General features: G+C 42.1%; 1 protein-coding gene across 2 annotated transcripts in view; it reads left to right on the forward strand.

The window, feature by feature from the left end:
* The first annotated feature begins 1,970 nt into the window (after nt 1–1,970).
* Nucleotides 1,971–17,467, forward strand: part of ARHGAP24 (Rho GTPase activating protein 24) — a 36,455-nt gene continuing 20,958 nt past the window's right edge. The window contains exons 1-2 of one of the 2 annotated variants that reach the window (XM_009081550.1): nt 1,971–2,088; nt 14,791–14,998. In XM_009081550.1, coding sequence (XP_009079798.1) covers nt 1,983–2,088; nt 14,791–14,998 — 314 coding nt within the window. In that variant the 5' untranslated portion in view covers nt 1,971–1,982. Of the gene's footprint in view, nt 2,089–6,154; nt 6,267–14,790; nt 14,999–17,467 lie in introns of those variants that run through there. The other variant, XM_009081549.1, reaches the window with a different exon arrangement.

A 17,467-nucleotide genomic window follows, 5' to 3' on the forward strand; every position in this document is an offset into this window, starting at 1 on the left:
CCTGATCTCATTAATATTGTATTTAAAATATAGTCCCACTAAAAATTTACATCTGCAGTAAAACACACATCCAAGTGCTATTGTATCTCCAAAAATCTTTTAGTGATGCTTTAATTAATGAATAATAACTATATTCATATACAAGTAGGAGAACCCTGCAAGATCCAAAGTTGTGTTGTGAAAGAAAGGAATTGAATTGCAAAGTAGACAGATCCAGAATTGCTATAAAATTATGAAGCTCCTTCTGTTAGGAAAGCTTTGCTTTCTCATAACAAAGTAATGTAACCAAACATTATGCTTTCCTTCTCTGCAAAATTAAACACAGATTGATTGTGTATTGGCTGACTGGGTGTTTACCTGAGATAGTTTAAAGTACTGCTCTAATTCACACTGTAAATGAACTAGATAGACTTCTGGTATTAATCCCCTCTAGCTGGAGAACACCCTCCAATTTGTCATGACATAATAACTCAGTAAATATTACATAATCTGCTGAGTAAATATTACATAATCTGCTGAATTTAAATGTGCAGGTTATTAACAGAATTTGGAGCAATCTGACAGACATTTGAGAGGAGGATCATCACGTGGCTGCGGCTGTCATCTTTTCTGTTGTCTCTCTAGTAAGAAAATCAGGCCAGCAGTTTTTATTCTTGGATCTGATATGCATTTTGTGTGAATGCATCTTTTATATTCTGGTTGGGTTTTTTTTCTGTATGCATCTTAGAGAATCCTCTTCCATTAAAAAGAAAGCTACAATGAAATATAATAGGATAAATAATTTATTTCAGTTTTTATCAGCCACAAAAAGGGCTCAACTGCCTGTGCCTGGGAAAATCTGGCTTTTGTGTTCATCAGGTTTCAGTTAAGTCCCTTTTACAGTTGTGGCCTAATTCTCTAAAGCATGGACTATAGGTTCATTCAGAACAGTTGTGCCAGGAAGTTGTGATTGGATTTTCTAGCCCTTAAGAAACTTCTCTTTAGAAACTCAGCTGTTCCCATGCCAGCACGAAGCAGGGCACTCTTCAGAAGACCTTCCTGGAGCAGTATTCCTCCTGTAATGAACAGAGATATTTACTTTAGATATGATTAGGATTAAAAATTGGAATGTAAGAAGCTGGAAAGCGATGAACACAGAATTTACATGATTTCTAGATGCATTTCAATTGTGTGTGAAGTACACATGCCTGCCCTTGGCTCCATGAAAGGGCTTCAAAATGCCACTCCTTCAGGAGGGGTTTGCCCTTCTGCAGTGCTGGAAAGTGGTTTGAATCCCCATGTGCTCTTGCACTAGCATTGTACCCATTAGAATGGAAGTGAAGCAGTACTGCAAGTATGAAAACCTGGAGCTGTGACAAGCCAAGTTGTGGTTTTGACCTTAGTGTGGGCCCATCCTTTGAATGAAGGATAATAAAGCAGTGTGTTCCCTTTTAATCTAATCCTCATCAGACTTATCCAAGGCAGCGGGTTGTACTGTCAGCTGCTGGTGTCGGCTGCCTTCTCCTTAGAGTCACAGCAACACTTGGGTGTATCAAATGTTATTGCCATGAATGTGACACATTGTGTTCCTGAAAATAAGAATGGAGTCATCCCCACTTGTTCAAAGCACCCTTATCTGTCTCTGCATTTATTCTCTCCACCATGGCACAGTAACTGCTGCAAAATTTCCAGTGCATGTATCAAGTTACAGATTAGTGCAGGCCCCTGTGGTTCTTGGAACAGCATGGGGCTGGTTTTGTTTACTGATGACATTTATCCTCTCATTTCCTTTTGGAAGCATGACAGCTTCTCACTGTCTGATGGGGAATGTACTTACAGGACCTTCTTTTCATGCCATGTCTGACGATAAACACTCCACTGCATAGTATCCATGTCTGCTTGCTGTGGAGCTGCTGTCAGACTGGCAGGAGCTTGGCTGGGCAGGAAAGCCAAAGGGTTTCTAAGTGCAATTATCTTCTCTTGCAGGAGGAGACCGAGAGCGGATGACAGCTAACCATGAGACGTACCTACTTATGGCGAGCACGCAGAATGACATGGAGGATTGGGTGAAATCCATTCGCAGGGTTATATGGGCACCATTTGGAGGAGGTGAGTCAGTGGGGGAACATTCAGGGCTCCCAGATACACTAAGACCCGTAAGAGTTCTTCTGTTCCCTCTCAGTCACAGGGTTTTGAAACGAAGAAAAGAATAGTCTAGATCATTCAAGAAAAGTGGAGTAAACCCTTTGTTTTCACTTGCAATGTAGTTATTGGACATTTTCCCATGCAGAGAACTCAATTAAAAGACTTTAAACTGTCTGGAACCACTTCCCTTGATGAGGCTAGCACATGATAGTGTGAGGGGAAGTTTTCACAGAAGATTGGTCTTCAATGAAATCAGCTTTCCTGCAGAGAGAAGCAGAGTAATTCCTTCAGTCACCCGCTAAGAGACCGTCCATGTGTTTCATAAATGCCTGTTACGAGAGCTGTCAGCAATTCTGCTGCCAGTGACAGCTAAGACCAGTAATAGTATTATATAAAGCTATGCCTCAGAATATTAGCACTAGCAGTATAGGATTTTGATTGGCATCTCCAGTAATTTCAGGAGTGCTGGACCAAAATTTATTCTTGGAAGCCTAGTTGTCTTTTTCAAATGCTCTCTTATGTTGAATGGGTTGCAAATTATTATAATAATTTTCATCATTATTGTTCTGGTGATAATGTCTCTTATTGTAATACAAGTATGATTGATACACTTACACAAATGTCTTTACATTAATCAGTCTGTTCCTTGGAGCTCTCAAATCTCTAAGTCTAGGGACAGAAATGTTTTTCTGTCATGAAAGGGCACCCACTCTGCATCAGATGATTGGTCTTTGTTGCTGGAAAAGTCAGGCAGGCAGGATTGTCTGTGCTGTTTTGTGACCAAGGAGTGCAGTTAGCACTGAAAAATGTGATTGCTGTCTGCAAATGCTTGTTTCTCAACTGCCAGGTAGATCTTAGGAGAGGGGAGGGAAAGACTGAAGGAAATGATCATTTTAAAGAAAACTTCTCTTCTAAGCCACTTGTCTTCTTTTGTGCTTTATTCAGGTCACACAGCTTTCAGCAGAGAAGTTTGGCCTCTCTGGTGAGCTGTGCTGAGGAGCTTGGTCAGCTAGGGCCTGTCTGGCATCTCTTAAACATGACTGTCTTCCCTTTGGGTCCTCCTGGGGAAATATGCCCTGGAAAGATGGGCAAAGCAATCATTTCACTGGGATCTGGCCCCATATCTAAATCAGCTGGCACAGTACTGAATCTAGGCATGTAGATCTTATAAGAGGATGCTTAAACAAAATGTCAAACCAAAAAGAATAAACCCCAAAACTCACAAAGTGCAAGGTTTGTCTTAAAAGGCATCATCTGCTATGGGCCTCTTGAGTTGGTTTGGGAGAAGGAAGGTGGGAGGAGCAGAGTCTTCTGTAATTAGGCTAGGTAAGAAATCTGCTTCTTTATATAGCACAAAGATTACCCATCCCCAGCTTTCTCTTTGCAAAGCAGGTCTTGTGCTGAGCTCCTCAGTGTTCTTCTACTCCAGACCAGTAGCAGCAGAAGCTGCTGTGGCAATAATAAATTGGGGGGCATAACAGAACTGGATTTTGCAGAGAGTATCTTTGTGGGGTTTTGCACTTTGCTTCTAGCACCACAGTATCTTTCTGTGGCAGATAATAAGGAAAGGCAGCCTTGCTGTTCTTCTGCAAGTGAAGTCTCTGTATGTCACAGGGGGGAGCTGAGATTAGGTGAAACTCCATTTCTAGCTCAAGTCCATGCACAGAGCTACAAATAAAACCCAAATCTCCCAAGTCCTGACCCCGTGCTTTCTTCACCAGCTCCTCATTTGCTTTTATAGGGCAAGAGCTATTTCTGATTTGCAGCTGGGAATCCTTACAGCCACCATGAAAGTTCTCAGGGCACCGTCGTTGTCGTAGGAATGTTTAATGTCAGTTACTGAGGGAAGCACCTTGCTGAAGACTTTGCATGCTGATTTGCATGAGATGAGATGGATGCAATCCTTGCATTACCCTTTCAGTCCATTTGTACTTAAAACACTTCAAAGCATGTTCTGGTTTTTATCCTGTAGGATTTCTTGAGCAAATAAACTGACTCAGGGTTGTTTGTATTGGGAAGCAAGCAGTTAACTCCCCGGAAAATGTGAGAACAGAGGGAACATAATATAGGGTTTGGTGTTCATGGAGAAGGTTTGACTGTGGTAACACAGCAAAAGCAGTATCAAGGGATGCGTCACCATTAAGAATTGTGGTTCTAGCATGTGCCCCATTTTATTAACTACTTAGGTTTATAATCTGAGCTATTTTAACAAGTGTAACTAAGCCCTGTTAACTGTTCTGTAATTATGTATGGCCAGACACTCATATTTTTATTATCCCTTGCTACATGGATGTTGCTACAGCTGCTGCAAGTCTGACCCTTCTGAAGACAGGCACTTCTGGCATAAGTTGCCTTTATGAGCTGTAGCTGCTGAGGTTAAAACTGGTTTTATATATTACATTAGCTACAAACAAGATGGGGCAAAGTTGCAGTCACATGATGACGACTAGCCAGTAACAACTAATTACTTGCAACACAAAATCTAATCAAAACACTATTTACTTATCAGCTTCCTAAATTTCAGTGCTACATGGGAAACCACAGTAGTCTGGTGTCACACCAGTCAAGTGCCACTTTGAGTAACATTTGAATTTTCTGGTTCTTTTCAGCATTGTAAGCAAGCTCTGTGTGTGCACACACATGCAACGGATGTGTATAAGCTGTGGTGAGCCACTAATGTTTAAAGTTTGTCTGGCAGGGGGAGAGGATTCCTGGTAGCAGAGCAAATGATTAACCATATCATTAAATTGTTATTTGTTAGCCTGTGCTAGAAAGAGAAGGCAGGAGGGAGGGCAGGTGGGAATGTGCTAAGGTGATCAGAAACAGCACCAACAGCAGCTCTTGGTTTTTTTTGCACCAAATAAGGGTGACTGGAAAAAAAATCTGAAAGGGAAAAGAAATGTAAATGAGGCAGGGCATGTAATGCCTGTTTGCACATGAAATTCCCTTCCTGATTAGATTAAAAAGGCAATTTTTTACAGAGCCCGCAACTAAGGGGGAGGGAGGAGGCGAGAGAAGAAGGAGCATGAGCATTTTAACAGGGGTAGTAGTGTAAGGTCTGGCACCTCCTGCAGGAGCCAGGCACAGCCTGCTGGCTTTTCAAGCAGCCGCACATGACAGCAGCCTGAAGTCAACTCAAAGTCACCGGAGGAGCAGACGAACCTGCGCTGCGGCTCTCAGCTCTGTGCCGTTCTCCTGCACCTGCTGCATGCAGACGGCAGCAGCAGCAGCCTGGCTGGCACCGCCTGGCGTGGGGCACAGCCAGCACAACATCTCCGTCTGGAGCCACGTCTTCCCCAGCAGCTCCCCACCATCCTCCAGCAAAGATGCGCCGCTGCCGCATCTGACGCATCTCTCCCACGAGAGCTTCTCATAGTTCGAAGGCAATAAAACGAGAGAAGCTCAGCACACGAGGAGCTGGGGGTATTAAAAGGTCTTTTGAAAGGAAGCTTTTCTGGACAAAGAGCCTTTCGGGTGAAGGGGCTGTTATTTTTGCTTCTTGGGTGTAGAGAGATACAGGGTGCCAGCGAGGATTGTCGTATCCCGGAGGATTCTTCGGTGGCCTTTTGAGTATTGTTCTTCTCTTTCCCCTTGCACACCGCAAAGTGCTGAGCTTTTCCCGTGGAATTGGAGTCTCTGCCACTCAGCCCCCTGCTCTAGCTGGGAGGAAAAGGTCTTTCTCTGTCTGTGCAGGCACTTCTCTGTGAATGGAAGATACATCTTTTCGCTGAAACTCTTTTGTTGTGACATTGCATAATAGGCAGTTGTCTCACCGCAGGAAATAAAAGAAACGAAAGGAAATAGATGGAAGGAAATTGTTCCCCAAAGCAAAATTGAAGCAGGGAAGAGAACATTAAAATCATTTCAAGCCCTACCCAAGATCTAGAAGACCACAGATCTCCTCGCTCCAGAGGAAAATACACTATTATAAAAACTCCTCAGCAGTCAGTAACGATGAGCCGTGGTGTTTCATCTGGATGCAGCTGGTAAAGGAAAGCTTTGGAGGGACGTGGGGGCTCTGGCCTGTATCATGCCTGAAGACAGAAATGCTGGAGTCCGCAGCCCAGGTGCCTTAGCAGCAGCTCCTTTCATTCCTAAAACTACTTATAGGAGAATTAAGCGGTGTTTTAGTTTCCGTAAAGGTAGGTGTGTTCTGTCACTCTGTTCTGCTTTGCTAGTGAAGCCATGGTTTGAGAAGTCAAGGGGGCTGTGTGTGCCGGGGCAGATGAGAGTACGGAAACAAAAGGCATTAAACAATGCAGATGCCAACATTCCAGGAATGATTTATTTACTTCTTTGTTCATTTGTTTGTAGCTGCCCAGCTGATACTGTCTCCTCTACATAATAGCCTGTGAATGGGCTGCCGGAATGAGGTAGTTGGAGACGAGATTATTGCAGTGCCTCTGAGCAAAATTGAGTGAGAACACTGGGGCAGTCGGACCTCTGATGCTCTGAGTTGCCTATTTGTCTAGCAGAACATCAGGAAAAAGAGTTTCTGTTTGCATTTTGTCTCTAGGGGAGGAGGGGAGGAGAAGAGAGGGAGCAAAGTAATGATGATTAATGTTCATCTGTGCAGAAGACCGAGTCCTTGGTTTCAGAGATTTCTGATGGATTGAAGTGTAGCCCTACAATGCACTGTCCTGTGGCAAGTGCTGCATTGCCACTTCATCATGCTGCCCTGCAGCCTGCATTTGCCTTTTCACCTGCTGCATAGAGATGTTTAAAGCCAGTTTTCTTCTGCATTGCACATCCCTCTGTTGAAGCAGAGCTTGGCAGTTCTCAGGGAAGGAGGGCAAAGAGGAGGTTGGCTTTCATAATATTTCAGCTGGAAGCACTGGAAGGAAAACACATGTCTGAGAAAGAGATATGACAAGTGATGGTAAGGTGCCAAGGCACTTGGGATGGGTGGGAAGAAACTGTCTCTATAATGAGGACAAAAACTTTGTGTGTGGGAAGAGGAGGATATTGGTGCTGTCTTAAAAGCTGTGCTGGACTGAGAAATCCAAGTGAAAGAGCTAAATTGTCATGTTGTTTTGAAGTGTGATAAATTATTTTACACAGGGCTCATACAAATGCTATCATCTTCATCTCCTGCTCCTCCCTAAACTCCCTCCATGCTGCCATTTTCCCTTTTGCAAGACCATGCAGCTCTTTGCTCACAAGCCTCAGTAGTGAAGTAGTGGCATCATTGTTTCTGAGGGGTTGTGTGAACAGGCAGTCAGAAGTGATACCTTGAAACGAGGGATCACAACCAGTGAGGGGCTCACTGCAGAATTACAGCAGAGATCAGCCACCACCTGCAGCTGAGATAGCACAGAAAGCTCTTTCCCCCCTGTGCCCCCCTCCCCGAGGCCCCTGGCTGCTGGAGCTCAGTCCTGCTGGAGACTGGCCAAGGAGGACGTGCATGTGTCTTGTGTGATGTGTGCTATTGCATTTAACGGTGTCGGTGTGAATCACAGCTGCTTGTGCCCTGTTTATATGCTTAACTATTTGGGAAGTGTTTGGAAGTCAAATAAAGGATTAACTGATAATTTTGCAGACAGCTGCCTTTGTGCCTGGGTGCAGCTTCAGCTGCTCCAAGAAGAGCTTCAGCTATTGATTCTTTCCCTGTATGTTCTGACACAGAAACTCTCCATGTCTAAAACCCCAAGTGGAGCTGCAGCACTTGAGTCAGAGGAGAGAGGTGATGCTGCTGATTTGCTTTCTTCTACGTATCATTTGTTTCAGTTGCTTTCTTGTATATCATCTTCTGTCAGGAGCATTGTCACAAGGCTCCTAGATCAGAGCTGCAGAATGCTGGGAGCACGTGTTTAAACTAGGTCTATGTCTTGCTGAAGTCAACAGAAAGATGAACATTAACTGGACTTTCAGTCAAACCTTTACTATGGTTGCAAGGGCAAATTAGGATAACCACACTTGTCTTATTAATTGGCATACTGAATTATAACTTAATTTGCAGATTGAATACCTAAATACAAAAAGAGGCAAGACTAGCCTGCTGCAGACCTGCTCCATACTTGCATAAAGCAGATCAGTTAGTTCAAAGCTGTGCAACATGATGCAGAAAATAAAACTGATAGGGAAAACCATTGGCTAGTCATGGCAAGTACAAGGGAATCATGACATTGCTCAGGCAGAGATACATCATCGTCTTCACCAATGATACCAAGTATAGAACCCTTCCTGGAGATCCAGGTCAAAGTTCCATTGTGATTGGCACCAAAAAATTAAATGTCAGATTTGTTTGGAGGTCATGTCATAGGAGAAGTCTGCTCAGAGGGCAGAATCTGAACAGAACCAGAGCCAACCATCTTTAAACTCCAGTTTAGAGAAGATGCTCTCTGTTTAAGGAACCTCATGAGAGAATATGCAGGGTAGGTGGAGAAAGCAATATCTGAGGGTAGCCTGCGGTGGTGAGAACATTCAATAGCATGCTGAATTTGGGTGGACAGAGTTTTGGAGGAGGAGGTGGCATTGACTGCAGCCAGAGAAATAGTTCAGGCCCTGATGGGATCAACTGTGGTGAGTTCCCAGTGGTGTTTTAAAAATTGCCTCCTCTCTTTTCCTGTATTTATTTCTGCTCTTATTTCAGAGTTGTTTTTCCTAAGCAGGTTATTCAGGTGTGAAAATGTTTTAAACTCCAGGGCAGGAGTCTATCTTGCCTTATCTACTCCTGGCATCATGCTGGCTGTGGGGTAGGAGAAGGTTTGAAGGAAAGAAAATGATTCAATAAGGAACAAAATTCTGTTACTGCTGGTTTTGGTGGGATTTTTCCTCTCCTGTGTGTTATGAAATTCTATAAAGAAGAAAATATTCCCTGCCTTTGATTCACTCAAAACAGTTCTTGCTGCTGGGGAACACCTGAGCAGAAAGCTGATAGGAAATAATAATTTAAAACTCCATGTTAGGTGTTATGTGGCCATGACAGCCACTTCTTTGTGTTATTCCATGACCTTTGTTCCCAGCCCTGCTGGTGAGAGCCATTCATCTGATCTATTATTTTCACTGTCAGTGAATCTCTGATGCAGAATTGAGAGCCGCTTAAAATGCTCATCCAGATGCTAAGCTGAGATCAGTTCCTCTGACCTTAACTGGCCCTTTCTGATCAGTATAGCCCCTAAACTCAGAACTGATTTTGGAAGCACTGGGATCCTTTGCTGCACATTGGGAGAACACAGGTGCAGACCTGGGCTGTTTATGAAAACATCAGCCCTTGGTGCTTTTTGCTGTCTGAAAGCTTCTGACTCACTCTATGCTCTGGTACAGCTAGAGTGGCAGTTGTGCTTTTTCAGGCTATTCCTTATTGAAATATGCTTCTCATGGAGCAAGGTGGCAGAACAGCCAGTTAGATCTTTCTCCTATTTTCTTACTGAATCAGAAATCAATAGACTTGAGATGTGACCCCTGCCAGTGTCCAGCTAGCTAAGGAAATCGTTGACTAATAGCATTCTTAGATTTTAAAACCATACTCTGAGTGTGACCATGTACCATTAAAAATACCACTGTCCTTTCACAACTCTGGAGTAGACACACGCAGGATTTGGATGTCGCACTGTCGTGTCTTTCATAAGGTTTCTGGGTATCTGTTAGGCTTGGAAATCCAGATTCTGAAAATGTTTACCAAACTTCTGCCACGGGAATGTTCTAGTTAATGAATAACTGCTCAGCATGCCCTTTACTAGCATGTGATTTTCCTCTTTGATGTTATGCGTGATCTTGGCTTAATTGGATATAGCTTTAAAGACCTACAAGGGCTCTCTGAAAAAGCAGTTCTGGTGATTAAATCTAATGACTGGTCAGAACTGGAATCCTGTACATTTCTCTGCCTTCCACCAGCTGTAGGGAAGCCAAACTGCTGCTAGTCTTAATCTTACGGTTTCTTGTTGATTTGTTTGTTTCCCCTCTGGCACCCTAACCCAAGGATAAACCAAACCACAGGTCAGCGCTTGTGAATTTCTTCATTTTGGAGACATTGAGATTTAGGAGGAGAACTTGGGTTTGGATTACAACATGAGCTATGGTTCTTGTTTAGTTACTGTAGTGGAAATTTACTTTTGAAATTTACTTTTGAAAAACAGCACTTAAATTATCTCTGTGACTTTGTTTATGTTGTAGTCTCTATAACTTGAACTGTCTTTTCCTTGCTCTTCTGTAAAGGAGGTGCTAGTACTTAGCAGTTATAGCTGATAGTGCTCACCTTTGTCAACCACTGTATGTTTGCAGCTGTGATTCTTCACAGTACTCTCTTTGCTTCCTAATAGTCAGTGTCTTAATCTTCATAAACTACTCCTCTGCAGTATCGCTGTTGTAGTTAGCTGTGACATTAGAGGGGATAAAAGCATTGGAAAGGGACAGTGGAAGAAGGTCCACCTTATACAAAAACCCAACAGACACCAGATAGACAATGAGCAAGGTAAAAGCTATGACAACACGTTGTGGAAGCAGAGTTGTCATATTTCTGCCACTTCTACCACTGACAACAGAGTATCTTTTCCATAAGGCATCAACAAATCTGTAACTTCAAGTCAATATTTGTGCAGACTTATCATGACTGATTCCTTTCATGGCCAAGTGCTGTCTGATGCAGTGTCCTGCATTTGTTAGGTGGAGGAAATGCTTCCTTTTTGAGAAGTTCAACCTACATATTGACACCAATCTAAGCCTGATGATGAATGATAGAGAATGTAGATGTAGAGCATAGTAAATGGTGAGGTCAGAAGCATTTCAAGATGTGACATCGTGATTTTCCATGAGACTTAGGTCTTAACTTTAGGTTACTGCATGGTTGTCAGAATTGCCATGTTAGCTTTGAGCTTCCCAAAGCTCAGTGTGGAGATCCTCATGCCTGTGAAGTAAATATGGGATTATCACTATTCATGTAGATGGGAGCCTGAAAGCCCTGAGGCTTTCTCTGCCATGTGAGGATGGTGGGGCATACACCTACTCCTCCAGCTGTGGAGGTATATCTGTGGCCAGACTTGATGCAGCTATGTTCTGAGGATTGTGTTGGATCTGAATCAAATCTGTCAAGTCTGATAAAACTGCTGTAGTCACTCTGTCTCTCCTTCAGGCATTTCTAGCTAAGTGTGTTTTAAGTGTCTCAATAAAAATTGCTTAATTTAAAAACTCCCTTATTATAGAATAGTACTAGTAGAAACAATTAAATGTTTACAGTTAATGGACCAGAACTAGGAAATTTTAGGCTCTGATTTGGACTAACTTTTTTTTCTTTGAACCTGGTTACCTTTCTATCACATCAGGTTTTATTTTCCCTCACTTACAGGTTTTTTAAGGTTTTCTTCTTACAGTACCTGTAATTTCCCACTACAGTACAGAACCAAGTTTGTCATATCCATGTAATTAATCTATGTCAGCTTTTGGTTATGACTCACTTGTTAATTTCTATTTGTTTTAAAAGTATAGAGTGTTTAATTTTCTTTACAGACATCTTGATGCTTTATGTTTGCCACCTGTTTTCAATACATTTTGTGTTCTGGTGCATCATCAATTTATAATAATGTAGGAAGGTTGTTTGCTCCCACTGCACAAACCTCCATATTCAGATTTTATTCATTATCTATTAGTTATGCTTTGACAACCAATTCTAAAACAAACTAAAAAAAATGTGTTAATGGAAAGTGATGTGTTTTGACTGCAGTGTCATTACTGATAGGGATCCTACAGTAGTCTGGTAGGTTGAAGAACAGTCTTTCCTGAAATGTAAGCTGCAGTATCCATATCATTGATTAAAGAAAGTTAGCATGGTGAGAAGAAAGTATACCAGTAGGACAAAGCTTGTACATGCTAATTATACTGTCAGTGTGCGTGAGTTGTAATTACACATACACTGTAACCTGTAAGTGGAATATGCTATCATATACTGATGGATTTTGTTTGAAAAGAGGCAAAAACTCTTGTCTTCAACTCCAAGAGGCTCTTGAAAGGAAGCTCAGGCAGGTATGTTCATAAGACCAAGTGGAGCAGGATGGCCAAGTACTACACCTAAGCAAGAGTAACCCCAGGGAAGCAGGACCTGGCTGTCCTGGGGGCAGTAAGCTGGGCACGAGCCAACAGTGGACCAGACAGCAAGGAAGATTTGACAGCAATCTGGGCAGTATCAGCAGGAGCAGAGTCCAGGTCTTCCCAGGAGGGAAGTGATTAAACTCCTCTGTTTAACATTTTGAGACTATATTCTAAATATTTTGTCCTTTAAAAAACAAAGCAAAACAAAATCCCACCAAAAACAGACCGTGGAGAAAATACTGTAGGGGGTTGAGCCAAAGGGTCAGTGAGGTGCTTGGAAATTAGAACACATGTCCTTGGAGGAAAGGCAGAGCAAGTGGGGCTTGTTCAGCCAGGAGAAGGGGCAACTGGGAGGACAGTGAACAGAAGACTTCTTGTATATTAAGAAGTACTTTGAAATCCCCCACCTTTCATCATCACACAGATTCCTTCACTGACTTTCAGTGGACCTTCCTCCTTAATTCCACTGCTTTAAGAAGGAGGGTATAATAAATGATAGGACTTGAGGATTTTCTGTGTGTTGACCAGCTGCAACCCTTGACTCAAGACCAACCCAAATTCAATTAATACTCCTCTCATCCCCATGGGCAGTTTGCAGGAGGTTGGGAAGGTATGTAAGAATTAAGAAAAACTACTCTAACTCCTCTGCCAGCCTGAAGAGCCTGAACTTTGTGGACACCACATCAGTCAGTATTTTTCTAAGCTTGACTCACTCTGAAATTTCAAGAATTCCTTCTTTAATTGCTAATTGTTGGGCTTTGGGTTTTGTAAAACATGAAAAAAAGTGAGCTAATAAAGAGTGACTGTGTGATGTTCATTCCCCTTACCTACTGCTGGTTTTGGCATCCACAAGTGTGGGTACCATGGAAATCACAAAATGTGCTGCTCTGCATCTCAGAGTCTTTCTGGATGTCTTAGCAGGACATCAGTTACCCTCTCCAGTTATTTCCTGTGCTACAGGAAAAATAATTGCTTTTAAATACAAACCCCAGACCTTCCATATGGGCAACTTGACACCTGCCGTAACATCCCCAAGCATATGCAAGGCAACTGTCCCCTCTACAAATGAGGTGTAGGTTACCTTTCTGTTACAGGAAAAATGTATGCATTGAAGGTTACTGTGAAGGGTGCTTTGATCTGAGTGCCACCTTAGCTTGTGTAATTGTACTTTATGGGTGAATGAAGTTTTTGGGTCAAAATCAAAAGCTCACTAGCTCAACTTTGGGCTTTCATTAGAAAAAGCAAACCAAAACAACTCTGTTTTTCTGGTTGAGTATTTTTAAACCAGCAGGAACTGTGTGCTCAGCAAAGGGCACAATTTGACTTGCTACTTTTTATTTTTTTCACATTATAGTGTACATCATGGGAAAATTGAGGTAGTTATTTGGTCTTTAATTTCTGGTCATGACTGCCTCAGGGCTTTTCAATGTATTGCTATATATAGAAATAGAATTGCTTTGCTTCAGCCCCAATACTGTTCAGCAAATGGTGGTCTCAAGGGAGATCTTCCTTCACAGATGGCATGCTTGAAGGTTACTGTAATGCTGTGATGGCCTGCTCTGCCCTTTGAAAGGGAGAGGCAAAATAAGCTATGAAGACTAGCAATGATACCCTCAGATCAGGGTTGAAGTTAATTCTATCAAAAAAACTCTTATGTTCTTCGGAGCTTAATGTCAAATGCAGGTTTCCTGCAGTTCATCTGGCACATTTCACCTTTCATGCCAGGATCTTTTTTCATGCAAAAAATTTATTGTGGCTAAAGCAGGTACTGACAACATAATTGGTAATACATCATAGGAATGGACTTTGTTTATATCGAAAAAATTAGCAGTTTGCTTTAGGAACAAAATTGTGAGTTATATTTATTAATTATATTTAACAATATAATAATATCAATATAATAAATATATTTATCAAATTTTTGGTCCCCAGTGTGTAAAAATAATGTTTAGATGCTATTGAAAATGATGCAGGAAGCAAAATTTTTTTTAGATAATTAGGCATTAGCCAAAAAAGATGGAGATATGTATCACTTCCACATCGGAGGTTTTGCGATGGAAAATCCTATTTGTGTTATTTCTATGTTTTCTGTGCCTGTGGCCTTACAAATGATTTACAGTGTTTGATTTTTGATGCTTCTGAGCATTGTTGTAAAATATGTCAGCACTGTATTTCCATAAGAGCATCATCAAAGGTGAAATCATAGAATTGTAGAATCAACCTGGTTGGAAGAGTCCTCCAGGATTACTGAGTCCAACCCTAATGTGGTTACTAGACCATGGCACTAAGTGCCACATCCAGTCTCAGCTTGAAAACCTCCAGGGATGGTGAATCCACCACCTCCCTGGGCAGCACATTCCAATGCCTGAGCACTCTCTCTGTGAAAAATCTCTTCCTAATATCCAACCTAACCCTCCCCTGGCAGAGCTTGAGTCTGTGCCCTCTTGTCCTGCTGCTGGTTGCCTGGGAGAAGAGACCAACCCCCACCTGACTCCAACTGAGCATTTTGTTCTTAGGAAAGGAGTAGCTCAGTTGTCCATGCATTTAAACGACCTGTAAATTTTGTGGGTTGTTATAGAGGGCACAGGCTCCTCAGATGTTTTCATGGTGCTCAACCAAGTCACATCTTTGCTTTTGGTGCAGGTATTTTTGGGCAGAAGCTGGAAGACACTGTCCGCTACGAGAAGCGCTATGGGCAGCGCCTGGCTCCCATGCTGGTGGAGCAGTGTGTGGATTTCATCCGACAGCGGGGGCTGAAGGAGGAAGGCCTTTTCCGACTGCCTGGGCAGGCTAATCTTGTCAAGGAGTTACAGGATGCATTTGACTGTGGAGAGAAGCCTTCTTTTGACAGGTAAAACCCTCCAGCTGTTCCCCACTCCCTGAAGCCTAGGCAGGACACGATGTGCTGTGCTGGCTGAGCCGTGGTGCTGTAGAACACATGGCAGCAGCAGAGGGAATGACATGTTTTTGTAGGTTTTTCTGTGTGTTTCCTATTATCGCTCAGAAGTGTCTTCTTTTTCTTTTTTTCTTTCCCCTGACTTTGATGTCTGATTTCAAAGCATTTCTGGAGAATTTCCTTTTGTGAAAAACTGGTTAGGGGAAGTATTGCTAATGGTTTGGCTTAATCAAAAATATCTGGATTGCCTTGTTCTTAATATAATTTGAAATGCAGTGGTGATGCTGGTGTTTATTCAGTTCTACAAAGGAAGAATTTCTCTTATCACCAATTTCAGTATGTTCTGTTACCTATAAAACTGACTGGAAGGGAAGTATGCTTTTATGCATGCCTTTATATTTTGGGCCTTTGATCTTATAAGTTGCTCTGACCATAATAACAAACCTATGTGGTTTCGAGGGTCCGGGTTCAATTTGTATTCCAATATTTATGCAGTTTTAGAAAATTACTGAGAATTTTCTGGGCCAAGGAAAACCTAGTCGTGTTCACACAGCTGTGTATGGCTTTAGTCTTCTGTAAGGCTGATTTTTTGTGCAAGTTCAGCTCTCTTCCTATTAGCATTGATAGTGGTAGTCCACATATTCAGAGTGTGCAGAGAAACAGAACCAGTGGATTATGAATGCCACACAGACCTTTTTAACTCTGGTCAGAATTAATTGAGGATAATGAAATTCTAATTCAAGAGACTGATGAAACAGTGGTTGCCCTCAGCATGTGACATCAGTGTAACACCTCCACAGTGGAATTGGGATACTTCACTCCAACTGAGGGTCCAATGTGAATTAGGAAGTAGAGACAGATTGCATTTATTATGTGGGACCTTTGTCTTGATAGCAATCCAAGTAACAGGAAGAAAAGTACAGCTTGATCATTGAGTGCAAAAAGAGGCCATGATTTGAACCTGATTGCTGTACATCATTTATGTCACTCCATTCTCTATTCCTGTGAAGTGAGCAAATTTGTTAAGCCTGAAGGTTTGTGTATCACAGATGCACAGAAGGCAGGCACCTGTAATGCTCTTTCATCTCCAGCGAGTTCCTCAGTCCTGACTCTCACTTGAAAAGAAAAGTTAAGAATTTATAATGCTCTGGAAAAGAAAAGTGAATTGTTTTCCTATGAAGTTCATTAGTTTCTCATTGGAAGGTGAGAGTTAGGATAATTAATCAACTAATAAATAGCTTTAAGGAGTCAGAGGACTGTGGGAAGTGACAAGTGTTAGCTGATAAATGTTTGTGGCATACTCACTATTCAAATACTGTGTACCTTGTTTAAAATGGTAAAGAAACATCTATTGGGTATGTTTCCCTTTCTTGGACATTAAGATAAATATTACTGATCATCTCTATCTCTGCCAAAAGTACAAGTAGGCGAATGGCAGAAACAAAAGGTTAGGGTTTTTTTCTGTGCCTGTAAGCCAAATAATTGTTGAGGAAATGCTGAAAGAAACAAGCCACCCCCAAACTCCAGGAAGATGATGTACTGAACACCCCACTGAGAGGTACAGCTTGAAGGAAGCGCACAAGTTCTAACTATTCAGAGCAGATGAGACCAGGGCTCAGCCACAACGTCTTTTTTCTTTTCAAGGTTATCTAGCAACATCTGTAGCACACACTAATTAGCCCGATGAACAGGTATGCTAGCTGAGCTTTAGCAAATGAAAAGGAGATGAGATTTTACATGGTACTGCTGTGAAGAATGCACGTAATGTCTACTCTAGCAATTAGAAACACCAGCAGGAGCTGCCTATAAATCGCTGCTCCTGCAGCTCTGCTTCTGAAGCTGAGAATTTATAGAACATCGACCTTGGCCGTCCACATGTCTTCTGAAGGGGACTTTTCCTGTTTACTTTTTCACATTGGAGTTTGGAGAGGTGTGATTTAGGTGTAGCAATGGTCCAGAAGTCAAGCAGATATAAATTCTGCTCTGATCTCTACATTTTTTTCCACTGGGCATCTGCTTTTTTCCTCCAACCTTTTGTTCCATTTGTAAACTTTGGAGGTGAAGTTCATTTCACAGTGTTTATAATGTGTCTGTGTGATTACCTTGTTCAGGGGTAACTTTTCATTCAGCTGAACAGCAGCGTGGTCTGCAGGTTAGATGCAACCTGTCTGGCAAGTTGAGGTCTTGGAAAGTGGCCACAATCTGAAAAGTGCTGTAGAGAAAGAAATATCTACATTAGGCATCCATGTTACTTTCTCTCCTGACCCTCCAGATCCACTGTGTTTAATCTGTAAATATGTGTTCTTACTAGTCAAAAGTCCCCCAGTGCAAAATCTACCTACCTTCTGTTTGTTCATTTACATTTTGTCCCTGCTTATACATCAGTAGTAATAAAGGTTTTTACAATTATAGCAGAGCAGACGT

Source organism: Acanthisitta chloris, unplaced genomic scaffold (assembly GCF_000695815.1).
Source record: "Acanthisitta chloris isolate BGI_N310 unplaced genomic scaffold, ASM69581v1 scaffold5649, whole genome shotgun sequence".
NCBI lineage: Eukaryota > Metazoa > Chordata > Aves > Passeriformes > Acanthisittidae > Acanthisitta > Acanthisitta chloris.